The sequence below is a fragment of the Pezoporus wallicus genome, unplaced genomic scaffold (genome assembly GCF_028554395.1).
Source record: "Pezoporus wallicus isolate ANWC-B61680 ecotype Strahan unplaced genomic scaffold, APGP_CSIRO_Pwel_v1 scaffold_7392, whole genome shotgun sequence".
In the NCBI taxonomy this organism is placed as follows: domain Eukaryota; kingdom Metazoa; phylum Chordata; class Aves; order Psittaciformes; family Psittacidae; genus Pezoporus; species Pezoporus wallicus.
This window is the reverse complement of record NW_026639923.1, coordinates 2,959,725-2,972,021: the sequence shown is the minus strand read 5'-3', so window position 1 is coordinate 2,972,021 and position 12,297 is coordinate 2,959,725. Positions and strand designations below refer to the sequence as shown.

Below are 12,297 nucleotides of genomic sequence, written 5' to 3'. Positions count from 1 at the left end.
CTTCTGATTTTTTAAAATCTAGCCAAATAACAACATATGCATGCATACCTTGTATAAAGAAGATTCCCACAGAAAACACGTATTTGCTACTAGATAAATAGTTTAAACAAAAATGCTAAACATTATACTGTATTTTTCAGCAACAACCAGAGCACCTAAGTCACTGTGAAGTTTTTAACCACTGGATATGTAATGCCACAGCTGTTTATTTATTTTTCATTCCAGCCTTCTAACATAGCAGACCCTTAACCCAAAAGAAACACCATTAATCTCAGTGAGACTTACATGTAAGTTGCAGAAATGGACCATCAGAACATAGGAAGAGATAGCTGCTGAGGATACCAACAAAGAAGAAATCATAAATGCTGGTATGCTATTTTTCTCCTTAAAATACTTTAGCTATGTAGGCCCACTTAACATTTAGAGGCATACTGATGCCCTCAGATCAAAAGTGATGCTGAGAGCAAAGTTGGTTATTCAAAAGCTTGTGTTCCCTCAGTGATTTCAGAGTGGAAATTGTCTCCAAAACATTTCTACTACAAAATTCTATAAATAATTTATTCTCTCTTCTAAAAAATTATCTGATGTTAATACAAATATGAAAATACACGTGCTGGCCTACTCTTCTTAAACATATACTCCGCCTTTTTCTCTCTCTTTCATCCTCCAACCTTCCATATGCATTTCATTTTTGAAACCCAAAACAACTTTGGTGTGCTGAGTGCCTTCATTGGTACAGGGGTATTATGGCTAGACAGCAATTTGAACTGCATGCTCGGCAGGAATCCATGTGTCCCTTAACCCTTCAGTGGGACGCTTACAACTCAGTATTTTTGTTTTTCACAATTTGCCAGTTAATCCAAGATAAATAATCCTGGCCATGGTTTTATTTCAAGTTTCCCATAGCTCACTCTCTGAGTTCCCTAGTGTCTTGCCCAGAGGTGATGGAGCTGGCGGGCTGAGCTCCTGGGAGTTACAGAACGTCAAGAGCTTCAGCTTACAAAGCTGTACAGAGTACAGCTTCAACACATGCTGCCAAGCAGGCAACCACAGAGGCACAGACCTCAGCACAGCACACTGGAAAGCAATTAATTTCCCCCCCTTATAACATTTCAAAATCATAGAATTAAAGAATAGTTAAGGCTAGAAAGGACCTTAAGATCACCTAGTTCAAACCCCTGCCATGGGCAGGGACGCCTCACCCTAGACCATGTCACCCAAGGCTCTGTCCCAACCTGGCCTTGAACACTGCCAGGGATGGAGCATTTACCACTTCTTTGGGCAATGTGTGCCATTGCCTCACCACTCTCATTATAAACAACTTCTTTCTTATAACTAACCTGAACTTCCCCTGTTTTAAGTTTAAACCCATTACCTCTTGTCCTATCACTACAGTCCCCGATGAGGAATCCCTCTCCGGCATCCAAATCTAAGGTCCTTTTCTTAACTGAAGCAAAGTTAAATCACAAATAATCTTAAATCTGCTACAAAAACTGCAGCTGTACACCCAGTGTTACTGCTGTCCAGTCTAACAGTCTCAAGACCCATCCTATGTGTCCAATTAAAATGAATTCATGCAGAATTAAAAAGGTATTTCAAATAAAAAGTCAACTTTCTCATTAGGAGAATGTTAACAAGGAACTATTTGGAAACTAAAGGAAAAAAAAGGCAAAACCAAAATTCATCCTCATATTGGAAATCTGGTTTGATCTGTACCATGTTTTACACAGACTTTCTCCTTGCTATCATTCCTATTTGGTATGCTCCTCAGTTTAAAATAATTACTGAGGGAAGACAGAAAAGGCCTATGTACCTCTGCTTCTTAAGTCACCTCCTACAACTGAAAGAGAATAAAGAGAAGTAATTTTGAACATCATTTGGTGCCTTCCAGAAAAGCTACTGACTTGCCTTGGCTCAGCAATCATTTGTAATGGAAAAGGTCAGTAGCTGTCTGAGCACCTTGCCTGAGCTCTGTAAAACTCAAAGAATGAGGAGTAACTACAGGAGTACAGCCTCAAAATGCTCACATCCCTGCACATGGAGTTCTACTTTATTCAAGCTAAATTGCTATGTAGTCTGACCAGCCTCTCAAAAGATTAGTGAAGGATTCGCTGAGCTGCAGACAAGCAGGAGATAGGTACTCAACCAATTCTGCAACCACAGACTCCAACACAGACAGGATTTAAACCCAGGCAAATTATTTTTCAAAAATTGATTGGTAAAATAAGATTTGATGGATTTCACATCTGTTTGGGAGCCTATAAAAGGCTGCAGTATGTTGAAGGCAAATATGTCTAGGTACCTGTTCCTAGCAGTAAAGTATGAAGAGCTTTCCCAAGTCTGTTGTGATCCAGTGAAATCTCCCATCAGTGCCTGACCCAGTGCCTTTTTTAACTTCACACCAATTTGCAAGGTGTTTCATTCATGTGTTAAAGCTAATTATGAAGCTGTTTCTTTAAAGCCACCTAGATGCTTAAAGATTAACATGGATGAAATATCCTGATGAATGTAAAACATGATAGCTCGAGATGTGAAACAAAGATGTGTCCTGGGTTCAGCAGTAGCAGTCATTTTTCTCCTTCTTAGTAGCTGGTGCAGTGCTGTGCTTTTGACTTTCAGCCTGGGAACAGCACTGATAACACCGATGTTTTTAGTTGTTGCTCAGTAATGCTTACTCTGACCAAGGACTTTCTGAGTCTCATGCTCTGCCAGGGAGGAGGGGAAGCTGGGAGGAAGCAGAGACAGGACACCTGACCCAAACTGACCAAAGAGGTATTCCATACCACAGCACGTCATGCCCACTATATAAACTGGGGGCAGTTACCTGGAAGGGTGGGATCACTGCTTGGGTCAGGCTGGGTATCGGTCGGCAGGTGGTGAGTGGTTGTATTCTCTTCCCTTATTATTTCCGTTATCATTATTGGTGGTAGCAGCAGTGGTTTGTGTTATACCTTAGTTACTGGACTGTTCTTATCTCAACCCGTGGGAGTTACAATCTTTCGATTCTCTTCCCCATCCCTCTGGGAATGGGGGGAGGAAGCAAGGGGAGTGAGCAAGTGCTGCGTGGCTGAATTGACAGGCTGGGCTTAAACCACGACAGATGACATCCAGGGAGACTGCCCTTCTCATTTCATCACTGAACTCCACTTCATTAGTTTCTGACTGAGAAAGTTTCTGACTGGGAAAGCTACTCACTTCTAGACAAACAAAGCAAGCAGGGAGTTCAGTGGTGTCCTAATGTGTTATGCACAGGCTTATAATAGCACAGCTTCATCTATAACCAATTTTATTTCTTAGGAAAAAACTTTTTTCTTCCCTCACCCTTTTTTAAACCTCCCGCATTTGTGAAAGTTTGCCTGAAGGGTCTTAAAAATTCACCTAGCTTTTCCTTTTACCTGTTCCAAGAAAACTGCCATCTCTCATAACACTGCCTGTGTCTGACTACAGCAATCACAGAGGTCTCACCTGAGCTGATTTTCAATCACCTCTCCCTGGTTCTGATACCAGAGGAGGGGCAGGAGCAGAGGCTGCCCAAGCCTACCCAGAACCGCAGTCACACAACACGGGCACCCAGCACTCCCACTGCTGTGCTGCATCTCAGGTAGCTCAGGTATATTCCCACATACTTTAGCAACATTTCTGACCACCAAACAGATACTGACCAGCTGCTTTACAAGCTTTGAGAGATACAGAAGTACCTTATTCGTCTTTATCCAACTGCTTGGTTAATGCATTTTTTATAGTTTTTCCACTGTAGATTTCCCTTCCAATCCATAACCTTTCCCCAGCTTATCTTAAAAGAATGAGTTTCATTATGCATAATCACCTGTGCTTATAAGAACGAATTTCATTGTTTTGGAAAGGTTCTGGTGGAAATTACTGATTGAACATTTTCTTCTTGTGACAAAATGTAAATCCTGGGAGAGACGACTGCTGCAGAAGAAAATCCTGATGCTCAAATTTTGATGCTCAAAAACCTTTGTTTCTGAAACTCTTTATGCTAAATAAATAAACTGTATTTTACCAACAGTGAATGAATTTCTAGTTTAGCAGACAGTTGCTTCTCGCTGCTAGTTTACAGCAAACCTGGCACACAAATGCCTTCATTTTTCTGACCAGGTCTATGTGCAATACTGTCTAATATCACCAGGTGGAGCTACACAAATAATCCTATCTTGCTTTAGCTAATTACAGACCGTAGAATGCGGGTTTTTCTAAAACTCGTATTTCTGGATAGCACCTTCAGAAATGCAGCAGCAGCCTAGGTCCATAAAGCCACTCCCAATCCACAGGAATCCAAGACAGTAAGTTCAGTATGTGCAATACAGTATTTCTTGCATGTGCACAGCGCAATAAAGGGACCAGGAGCCCAGAATGAAGGAGCCCAGAAGGCATCAGCAAAAACCACCTGGCCCAGCCAGCAAAGCCACAGCTCTCAAATACACTGCATGAAAAATTACTTCAGAAAAGTACTTTGTAATGCCTAAACATATCCTGCTGATTCTCCTTCTTTTGTGTAATTTTCTTCATTAGTTCTGCTCTTTCTTAGTTATCTTTTTTCTGCTGAAAACAGGCTAACTTAGCCTGGCAAGACAACTCCACCTTTGATCACATAATCACCACACTAAACAGCCTGACACTAATGAAGCTTTTGCAGTCTCAGCATAGCTGAAAACACAAGGCTTTGCCTGTAATTTCTTAGTAATTAACTTCTTTACATAAGGTAAGAACTAGAGATAAAAGATGAGTTCAGTTTCTTTGCGCTACATCTTTCTTAGCCCTCATGTAAACAGAACATAATTACAGCTGTTCAAATAATGCCACAGTTTCTTAGCTAACATCTATTCCCAAATTCTAAAAAAAAAACAATTAATATCCCTAAGGGAAAGGTTTTTCTCACTCACTCCACCAACAGAAGTTCTGTAAGGTCACAGGGAATATAAAACAAATTACTCGAAAGAAAACATTACATAATTCTGGAAATCTAAGGTATCTAAACTGTTTTCAACTCTTTTTCTGTGCTCAATGGAATGTTAAAGATTTTAAGAAATTATCTGTTAAGGTGATCAGAGTACATCTTGAAGTTTGTAAGTCACAGCATGTGAAAACTGACTTGCAAACTTCAGAATACAGAAACTTAGGCTGATTCCCAGCAGTTACTGGCATCTTAAGACAAGCAGGTCCTGCCAGTACTAAGTGAACAGAAAAATATCGATGTCCTCCAACTGTTTTCAGAGGGCTGTTTTCTAATATTGTACTTGATACAAATAAGCTGCAAACTTAAAAAGGCATCAGGCATTTCATTCTAACCATGGCACTTCTCCATCTGAAAACGACGCCTGTGGAATCAAACATCAAATCTCAACCTTTTGCACTTTATTCCTAAGTGTTTATTCATGTTCTCACTTTACAGCCCTCTCAGGCCATGTCTATACTGTGAAATAAAAAATGGCCCAGCCTTGGACCTGAATACTAGCTCAGGACAGTCCACATCCCTCAACTCTTAGCTCATTCCCTGGCTCTGTTCTGAGCTGCTCGTACTGACTCCTGCCAAAACAAACCTGCTCCTAGATGTGTTAGGCCTAAGAATAATATCCGGGGCCAGTTAGTGTTGTGGGGTCAGGGGTTAGTCCCTGGCCCTTTTTCATTCAGCAGTACAGATGTAGGCTGAAGGCAGTGGACCTGACGTTGATGTCATCAGAAGTAAGGTGAAGAGCATTTATGATCTGATCTTGCATATGATAATAAATCTTGCTTTTCTAAGTTGATTTTATGGGATGTAGTTAAGAATTAGCACAATGAAATAAACTTTTTTCTGTATTCACCTCTGAGGTAGCTCGAAAATACTGATGTGGATCGAGCTCTACACATTTTCCATAAGCTCCTCTTTTAACTACTTGAAAAATATCCCACACTTCATCTCCAAACTGCCCACATGATTTTTTGACAGAGAAACTGTTATTCTACTGCTCTCTTCAGTGAAGCATGTTGTCTATTTTAATGAGTTTGGAAAACAACCCCAAAATATCACACTTTGGTGGAAAAATACGTGACTTTGTTAGAAAATCGTGCTAAACCTAAAGATTTTCACACCTCTCCCTGCACAGGCACGAAATTAAAGAAGCTAATAGTGCATGTGCCATATCAGTGTATTGCTCTAATGGGCAACTGCTAAATTCACAAGTCCATTAAGATTCTTAAAGATACATATATATGACAAGCTTCTTCTAAAAACAAGATAAAACTCATTGAAATTATTTCTCTAGCTTTACAAACCTTCCTTCAACTGTTATTCTGTAACCAACCAAGTCAAAATACTACCCTAGAGCAGAATATCCTCCACAGTGCAGTTCATTACAAGAAAGTCATCAGAGGTGGTTCAGCAACAAAGTCAAACCACTGCAGGAATGAGAATTACAGTGCTGGAAACCTCCAGAAGCATCCTAAGGCCTTTAGGCCTAGCAAGCTTAGCTCCCAGGCTGCTCTGGAGAGTCGGTGTCAAGATTATTTCCTTCCATACTAAGCACAATATCCACTGATCTTAATGCCTTGAGACTGGTTGTTTCTAAATTATCTCCTTTGTTTTGAGAGAAGTGATACCCATCAGCTTCTGCATTTGCATTCTGATTGATATTCTGATATAAGATTGTGGAATCTGCTATTCTTTGGGAAATAACAGGAAGTTACATGAAAGAATGGGCTCAAACTTAAAATGGGAAGTTTAGGTTAGATATAAGGAAGTAGTTCTTTACTGTTATGGTGGTGAGGCACTGGAATGGCTTGCCCAAGGAAGCTGTGAATGCTCCATCCCTGGCAGTGTTCAAGGCCAGGCTGAATGGAGTCTTTGGTGACATGGTTTAGTGTGCAGTTTCCCTGCCCATGGCAGGCGGCTGGAAGAAGATATCTTAAGGTCCCAACCCAAACCATTCTATGATTCTATGAGTATCTAACTACTCACCGGTAGAAACTGCCTTCGTATCTCAATTCTGTGTACTGCGTTTAAATCGATAAAGCCAAACTCCCTCAGTACAACAACTGAAGTAATCCCACTAGCTGTGGAGAATATCCTAAAATACTATGGCATATTTTAGCATTTTTTGCAAAACTTGTGTTTATCCTTCTTGCCAGGAGGTCCAGAACTGCACAAAGAAAGACGGGTAACAACTTGTAACATGATAATGGAAATTCAACAGACTTCACTCTCCTGAAATGGGTTGTGGCTCTCAGTAGTTTAGAACATGCAGAACTATGAGGTTTGGGGAATTTTTTAATAAGAAACATTATAGTTAAAAAACCTCTTGTACTTCCTACCCCTCCCTGACATTGCAGGCATTCTTATTGGGCTTCCACCAAAAGGCAATGTTTGCATTTTTTTAAAGCTACACAAATCTGGCATATACTCACCTATAAAAAAGAAACCATCCAAAAAGTGGACAGTGACATATATAAAATGTATTTATCACTTGTAATGTATCAGATCTACGTACTATTCACTAGTTATTATTGTTCTTGCTCTGTCTTTGCAAAATTCTGCCTCTGGAAGGAAAAAAATCACACAAGACTTGCATCTTAAGCCTACAAACCTGAAACATTTCATTCAAAAAAAGCAAATAATCATCTTCATAAACTAAGTATATTAATAAAGTCTCTGGCAGACTAAGAACTCATATAACCAACAACTTGCAGCCCTGTGCTTCCACTTATTTCTGGAGGAATCACATCCCCAGAAAAGTTGTGCTCACACAACATGCACATCCTGCAAAAGACACCAGTAGACTTGTCCAGTAGGATTTGTCTGGGAATGTTTTAAAACATTTCCCCTTCTATGCTGCTTTTGAAGACATTCACAGTGTATTAAGTCTCTCTCTGAATGCATCTCATGTTGGAGGATCCTGGAATAAGCAATGCAGACGGGTAAGAGCAGCAAAACAAACCAGCAAACTGCTCCATGGTTTTTAGAACTTCCCGGTTCCCTGATATAGTTCAGTTTTAGGAGAAGGGGAAACCACATCACCTGACACTGGAATAAACAGGGAACAGCAACTTCTGATTTTGCAGGCAGGTTCTTCCCATAGAGTAAAGTTCAGGACTCCATGTATCGTAACACAAAGTACGCTGATAACTCTTCAGGTCATTTTTAACAAGTGCAGTTTGATGAAAAATTATAACCTTGGTGTTATGCACAAAAAATTCTAGATTACAGCAAATATTATAGCAAACATCAGCAAATAAAGAAAGAGCAAGGGTTTTTTCTTCTAAGAGTCTGTTCTTAACAGCAGTTTGATAATTTAAAATTTTAAAGGAAAAATACACCAAAATGTTTGAAACTTTTTAAATAAACTTTTTCAGTTTACAAATGAAAAATTACAAATCACCTGAAAATCACTGACCTTTTCTAATTTTTCAAAGTGTTCTCTGAGGAACTTCATGGGTCGGTCTGGCTTTGCTATGCAAAGGTTTACAATACACTCTTTTAAAATCTGTTGGATGTTATGCTTCTGAACATAGAGTTCACATCCCTTCAGGCTCTCGTCTTCTTCAACACTGCAGGAAGAAGCAGCAGCCATCTTCAGGCTTGTAAACAGAAAACAGACCTAGGTAAGAAAATGGTGCAAGAAAGAGATAAGAGACAGTTCCCAAATCCTTTGTCAGGGAGATCTGAGGGAGCAAAGACATTTTAATATTGCCTGTTGCCTATTCAAGAGCTATCAGCGCTGAAGGTTTTAATGTTCTGGAGCTGTATGTGGAAATGCTGAACTGTGTCATCTTTGTACAACCAACACACCAGTAAGTACAAAAAGAGGATTTTAACTCCTAGACGGTGGTCAACCTTTGGGCAAAACCGGTGCAATTAATCACACAAAGCCATGCGTTTCAAAGACAGCTATTAAATGCCAGTGTAAAGCCTAGGTTTTCTATTCCCTTGGGGACTACCTCCCCATCACCAGTTTTCTGGTAAATTTTAATTTCTCCCCCATTCACAGCAAGGGACCGTTACAGGTCTGGGGGGAGACTGGAAGGAAGCAGCTGAGCCGTCCAAGGCGAGGTTCGGCAACTGGGGGAGAAAACAACCCCAAACTTCTCTTTATTGCCCTCAGCGAGCATACGACCCCTCCTTTGCAAACCAAAATCCGCGACAGCAGCGGTTACACCGTCCCTTCCTGCCCGGCACGCTGGGAGCTCCGGGGCTGAACGGGACGGAGGGGTGCGGGCACAGCGGGCAGCGGGGCAGGCCCAGGGGGGCGGGAGAGCGCAGAGGCGGCCGCGGCCCCGGCCCTAGCAGGGCGACCCCGAGCAGCGCATCCCCCGGGCCCGGGCTGGGAGATCGGCCCGTCCCTGCCTCCCCCGCACCAGGCTCCGCTCCCGGCCGCTGCCAGGGGAGCGCTGAGGGCAGCGCGGGACGGAGGGGCCGGTAAATACCTGATGACTGGAGGCGGCTGAGCGGCGGCGGCAGCACCTCAATCCTTTCCCGGCAGTGGAGGCAGAGGAAGGGGCTCCCCTGTCGGTATCCGCCCTGCAGCCGCCGTCGCCTCTCCTCGCTGCACGCCCGGGGACCCGCACCCCGCTGCTCCCGCACAAAAGCTCCGACCCTGCCGCCGCTCACCCGCCCGCCTGCAGGAAGTCCCGCCGCCGCCGTCACTCACCGGCGGGCGCGGCCTTCCCGCCGCCTCCGCGGGAGAGGCGGCCCGAAAGGGCCCGCACCTCACCGGCTGCCCTGCTCGCCGCACTGGGGACGGGCTGGCCCCCGGAAGACAGGCCTGGTAGCCGAGTACGGGCTGACACAAAGGTCCACGGCGTGGCCATGAGGGATGGGCATGGCCGTGAGAGATACACCTCACCACAAAGGATGGGCTGGACCCGAAAGGTGGCCTGGCCATGAAGGATGGGAATGGCCATGAAGGACAGGCTGGCCCTGAAATGTGGCCTGGCCACAAAAGATGAGCTGGCCATGAAAGGTGGCCTGACTATTAAGCACAGGCTAGACATGAAGGACAACAGCTTGGCCACAAATGAAAGGTGGCCAAATCATGAAGGATGGGCTGTCCACAAAGGACAGTAGTCTAGCTGTGAAATGTTGCCTTGCCAAGAAGTACGGGTTGGCCATGAAGGATGGGCTGGCCACAGAGAACAGCCTGACCATGAAGGACAGGCTGGCCATGAAGGATGGGCTGATGAGTCCAGGTAAGAGTGCACAGCCCCAATATTTCCATGGCCCAGGGGCCACCAGGCCTGTTGCACTCTGTAGCTCAGAAAGAGCATCTCACCAGACTAGTCACTTGGGTATTTAGAGCAAGTCATCACCCCCAGGAGCACATCCATGCCAGTCCATAAGGAGTGTGGTCATAGACAGGGCTCAGACAAGGGCCAGCACCTTTGCTGGGCCAGGTGCCCGTGTGTGCTGTCAGGAATGCTCCAATACACGTTAGTATTTCCTCTGCTCCTAGGGAGCTCACACTTGTGGCTCCCACAGAATAAAGGGTGAAAAAAGACTCCAAAGGTTCACAGTCAAGTGACGAGCAGCATAACAACAGAATAGACTGCTATGAAGTGTTCAAGGCCACGCTGGACAGCTTTGAGCACTCCAGACTAGTGGAAGGTTGTCCCTGCTTTTGGCAGGGGATTGGATCTAGATGAGCTTTAAGGTCCCTTCCAACTCAAACCATTCTGTGATTCTATGATTTCAAAAGAATAATTTGAATTAGTTCTATAGTTTATTGCACTTCAAGTATGAGTACTCAAGAAAAGAACCCTGGCGACCTTTCTGGTTTGAGGTGTGCTGATCGCAGCCATCAGAATAGCACACAAAATGTCAGGTTGTTTAAAGTACACATAAGTACAGTATGAACACTATATATATATTAATACAAATGAACACTAAAAATTACATAAGGCTGTTACAAGAACTGGTAAAAAATGGTACTACTGCTGCCACTGCAGTATTGATCCCTCCAGAGAAAAAAGAATGAAGGGACAAGTGATGCAAGTAGCATGTTACCTGTGGAAGTTTCCACAGGGTAACATCTCCCTGCGCCGGTCCCCTCAGCCCTTCCACCAGCTACAGGCACCCGTGGGTTTCCCTCAGGTTTGCTTCTCCTTTCTCCCCGCGACATACGAATAACGGGTTCCTATGCTGCTGGAAGCTATCATACCTGCTGAAACTACCGCCCTGCCTCCTCGGCGCTTTGCTGCGGGGCCGCAGCGAGAGCAGAGCCGTCCCGTTCCCCAAAGCCCACCCCACCGCCGTCGGTGTGTAAAGCTGTAAAGCGCTCGGCCGCCGTCGTAAAAGCCTCGCGCGTCCTTAGTAACGCCATTTCCGTAGCGACAGGCGAGCATGGCGGCGGTCGGGGCGGCCGAGGTGGCGCAGGCCGTGAGCCGGCAGCTGAGCTGCCTGCAGCAGCCCAACTGCGGCCGGGCGGCGCGGCTGCGGGCGCTGGAGGCCATCCGCGCCGAGGTGCTGGGGCGGCCGCTCTCGGACGCCGTGGTGCAGGAGGTTTTCGGCGCGCAGCTGTTACGGCCGCTGGCGCGCTGCGTGGCGGGGGACGCGGCGGAGCGGTGCCGGGAGCTCGCCCTTCAGCTTCTCTGCCACGGGGTCAGTCACGGCGACCCGCCCGGCGAGGCGCTGCCCGTCCTCTTGCCGTTGCTGGCCCAGCGTCTCTGCCCGCCGCAGGGCTTCGAGCCCAGCGAGGAGCTGCGCCTCGGCCTAGTCCAGCTCTTGAGCCTCCTGCTGCTGCGGTGCGGGGCCTCCACGGCCCCCTACCTCAGCGATGTTATCCGCATCCTCCAGACCACACTCCTCGACAACTATGCCGAGGTCAGGCGTGAAAGTTGCAGGAGCGCTGTGGCCTGCGCCCAGGCCATGCCAGGTGGGGCCTAGGGATGGACAAAGAGAAGAGCAGTGGGCTAATGTGAGCCTCCAGTCTCCTGGGGTGACAGGGGCTGAGGTGGGGACCGGTAGGAGATTGTAGGGATGCAAGCAGGAGAGGGAGAGAGATGAGAAGTTGCACACATCCTGACAGGTGTACTCTTCAGGCCTTGGAGGATATGTTGGATAAAGGCTGTACCAAGCAGGGATGCTAAGCTGTTACAATATGTGGGTAATAGTGGGAGGAGAAGGTTAGGGGAGTGCATGTGGGCTAGCATTCAGCTCTAATATAGTATAAAGTTAAATATGCTTGCTGCGCAAATGCAGTGACAGTAATCAGGCTGCTGTTCATAGTGTTACAGAAAACATGTTGCTCAAGGTCTGTCACATGCATAGAGAAAGGCACACTTGAAGTTTCTGTCTCTCTGCCCTAA

The 12,297-nt window shown here is 45.2% G+C and overlaps 2 protein-coding genes across 3 annotated transcripts in view; one reads left to right on the top strand and one right to left on the bottom strand.

Moving 5' to 3' along the window:
- Nucleotides 1-11,020, bottom strand: part of PRKAR1B (protein kinase cAMP-dependent type I regulatory subunit beta) — a 101,264-nt gene extending 90,244 nt beyond the window's left edge. The window contains exons 1-2 of one of the 2 annotated variants that reach the window (XM_057416799.1): nt 10,997-11,020; nt 8,391-8,594 (exon numbers count right to left, since the gene is read on the bottom strand). In XM_057416799.1, coding sequence (XP_057272782.1) covers nt 8,391-8,567 — 177 coding nt within the window. In that variant the 5' untranslated portion in view covers nt 8,568-8,594; nt 10,997-11,020. Of the gene's footprint in view, nt 1-8,390; nt 8,595-9,420; nt 9,443-10,996 lie in introns of those variants that run through there. The other variant, XM_057416800.1, reaches the window with a different exon arrangement.
- Nucleotides 11,021-11,299: 279 nt separating this feature from the next.
- The window catches only part of DNAAF5 (dynein axonemal assembly factor 5), a 28,928-nt gene continuing 27,930 nt past the window's right edge, over nt 11,300-12,297 (top strand). The window contains exon 1 of the mRNA XM_057416798.1: nt 11,300-11,864. Coding sequence (XP_057272781.1) covers nt 11,333-11,864 — 532 coding nt within the window. The 5' untranslated portion in view covers nt 11,300-11,332. The remainder of the gene's footprint in view (nt 11,865-12,297) is intronic.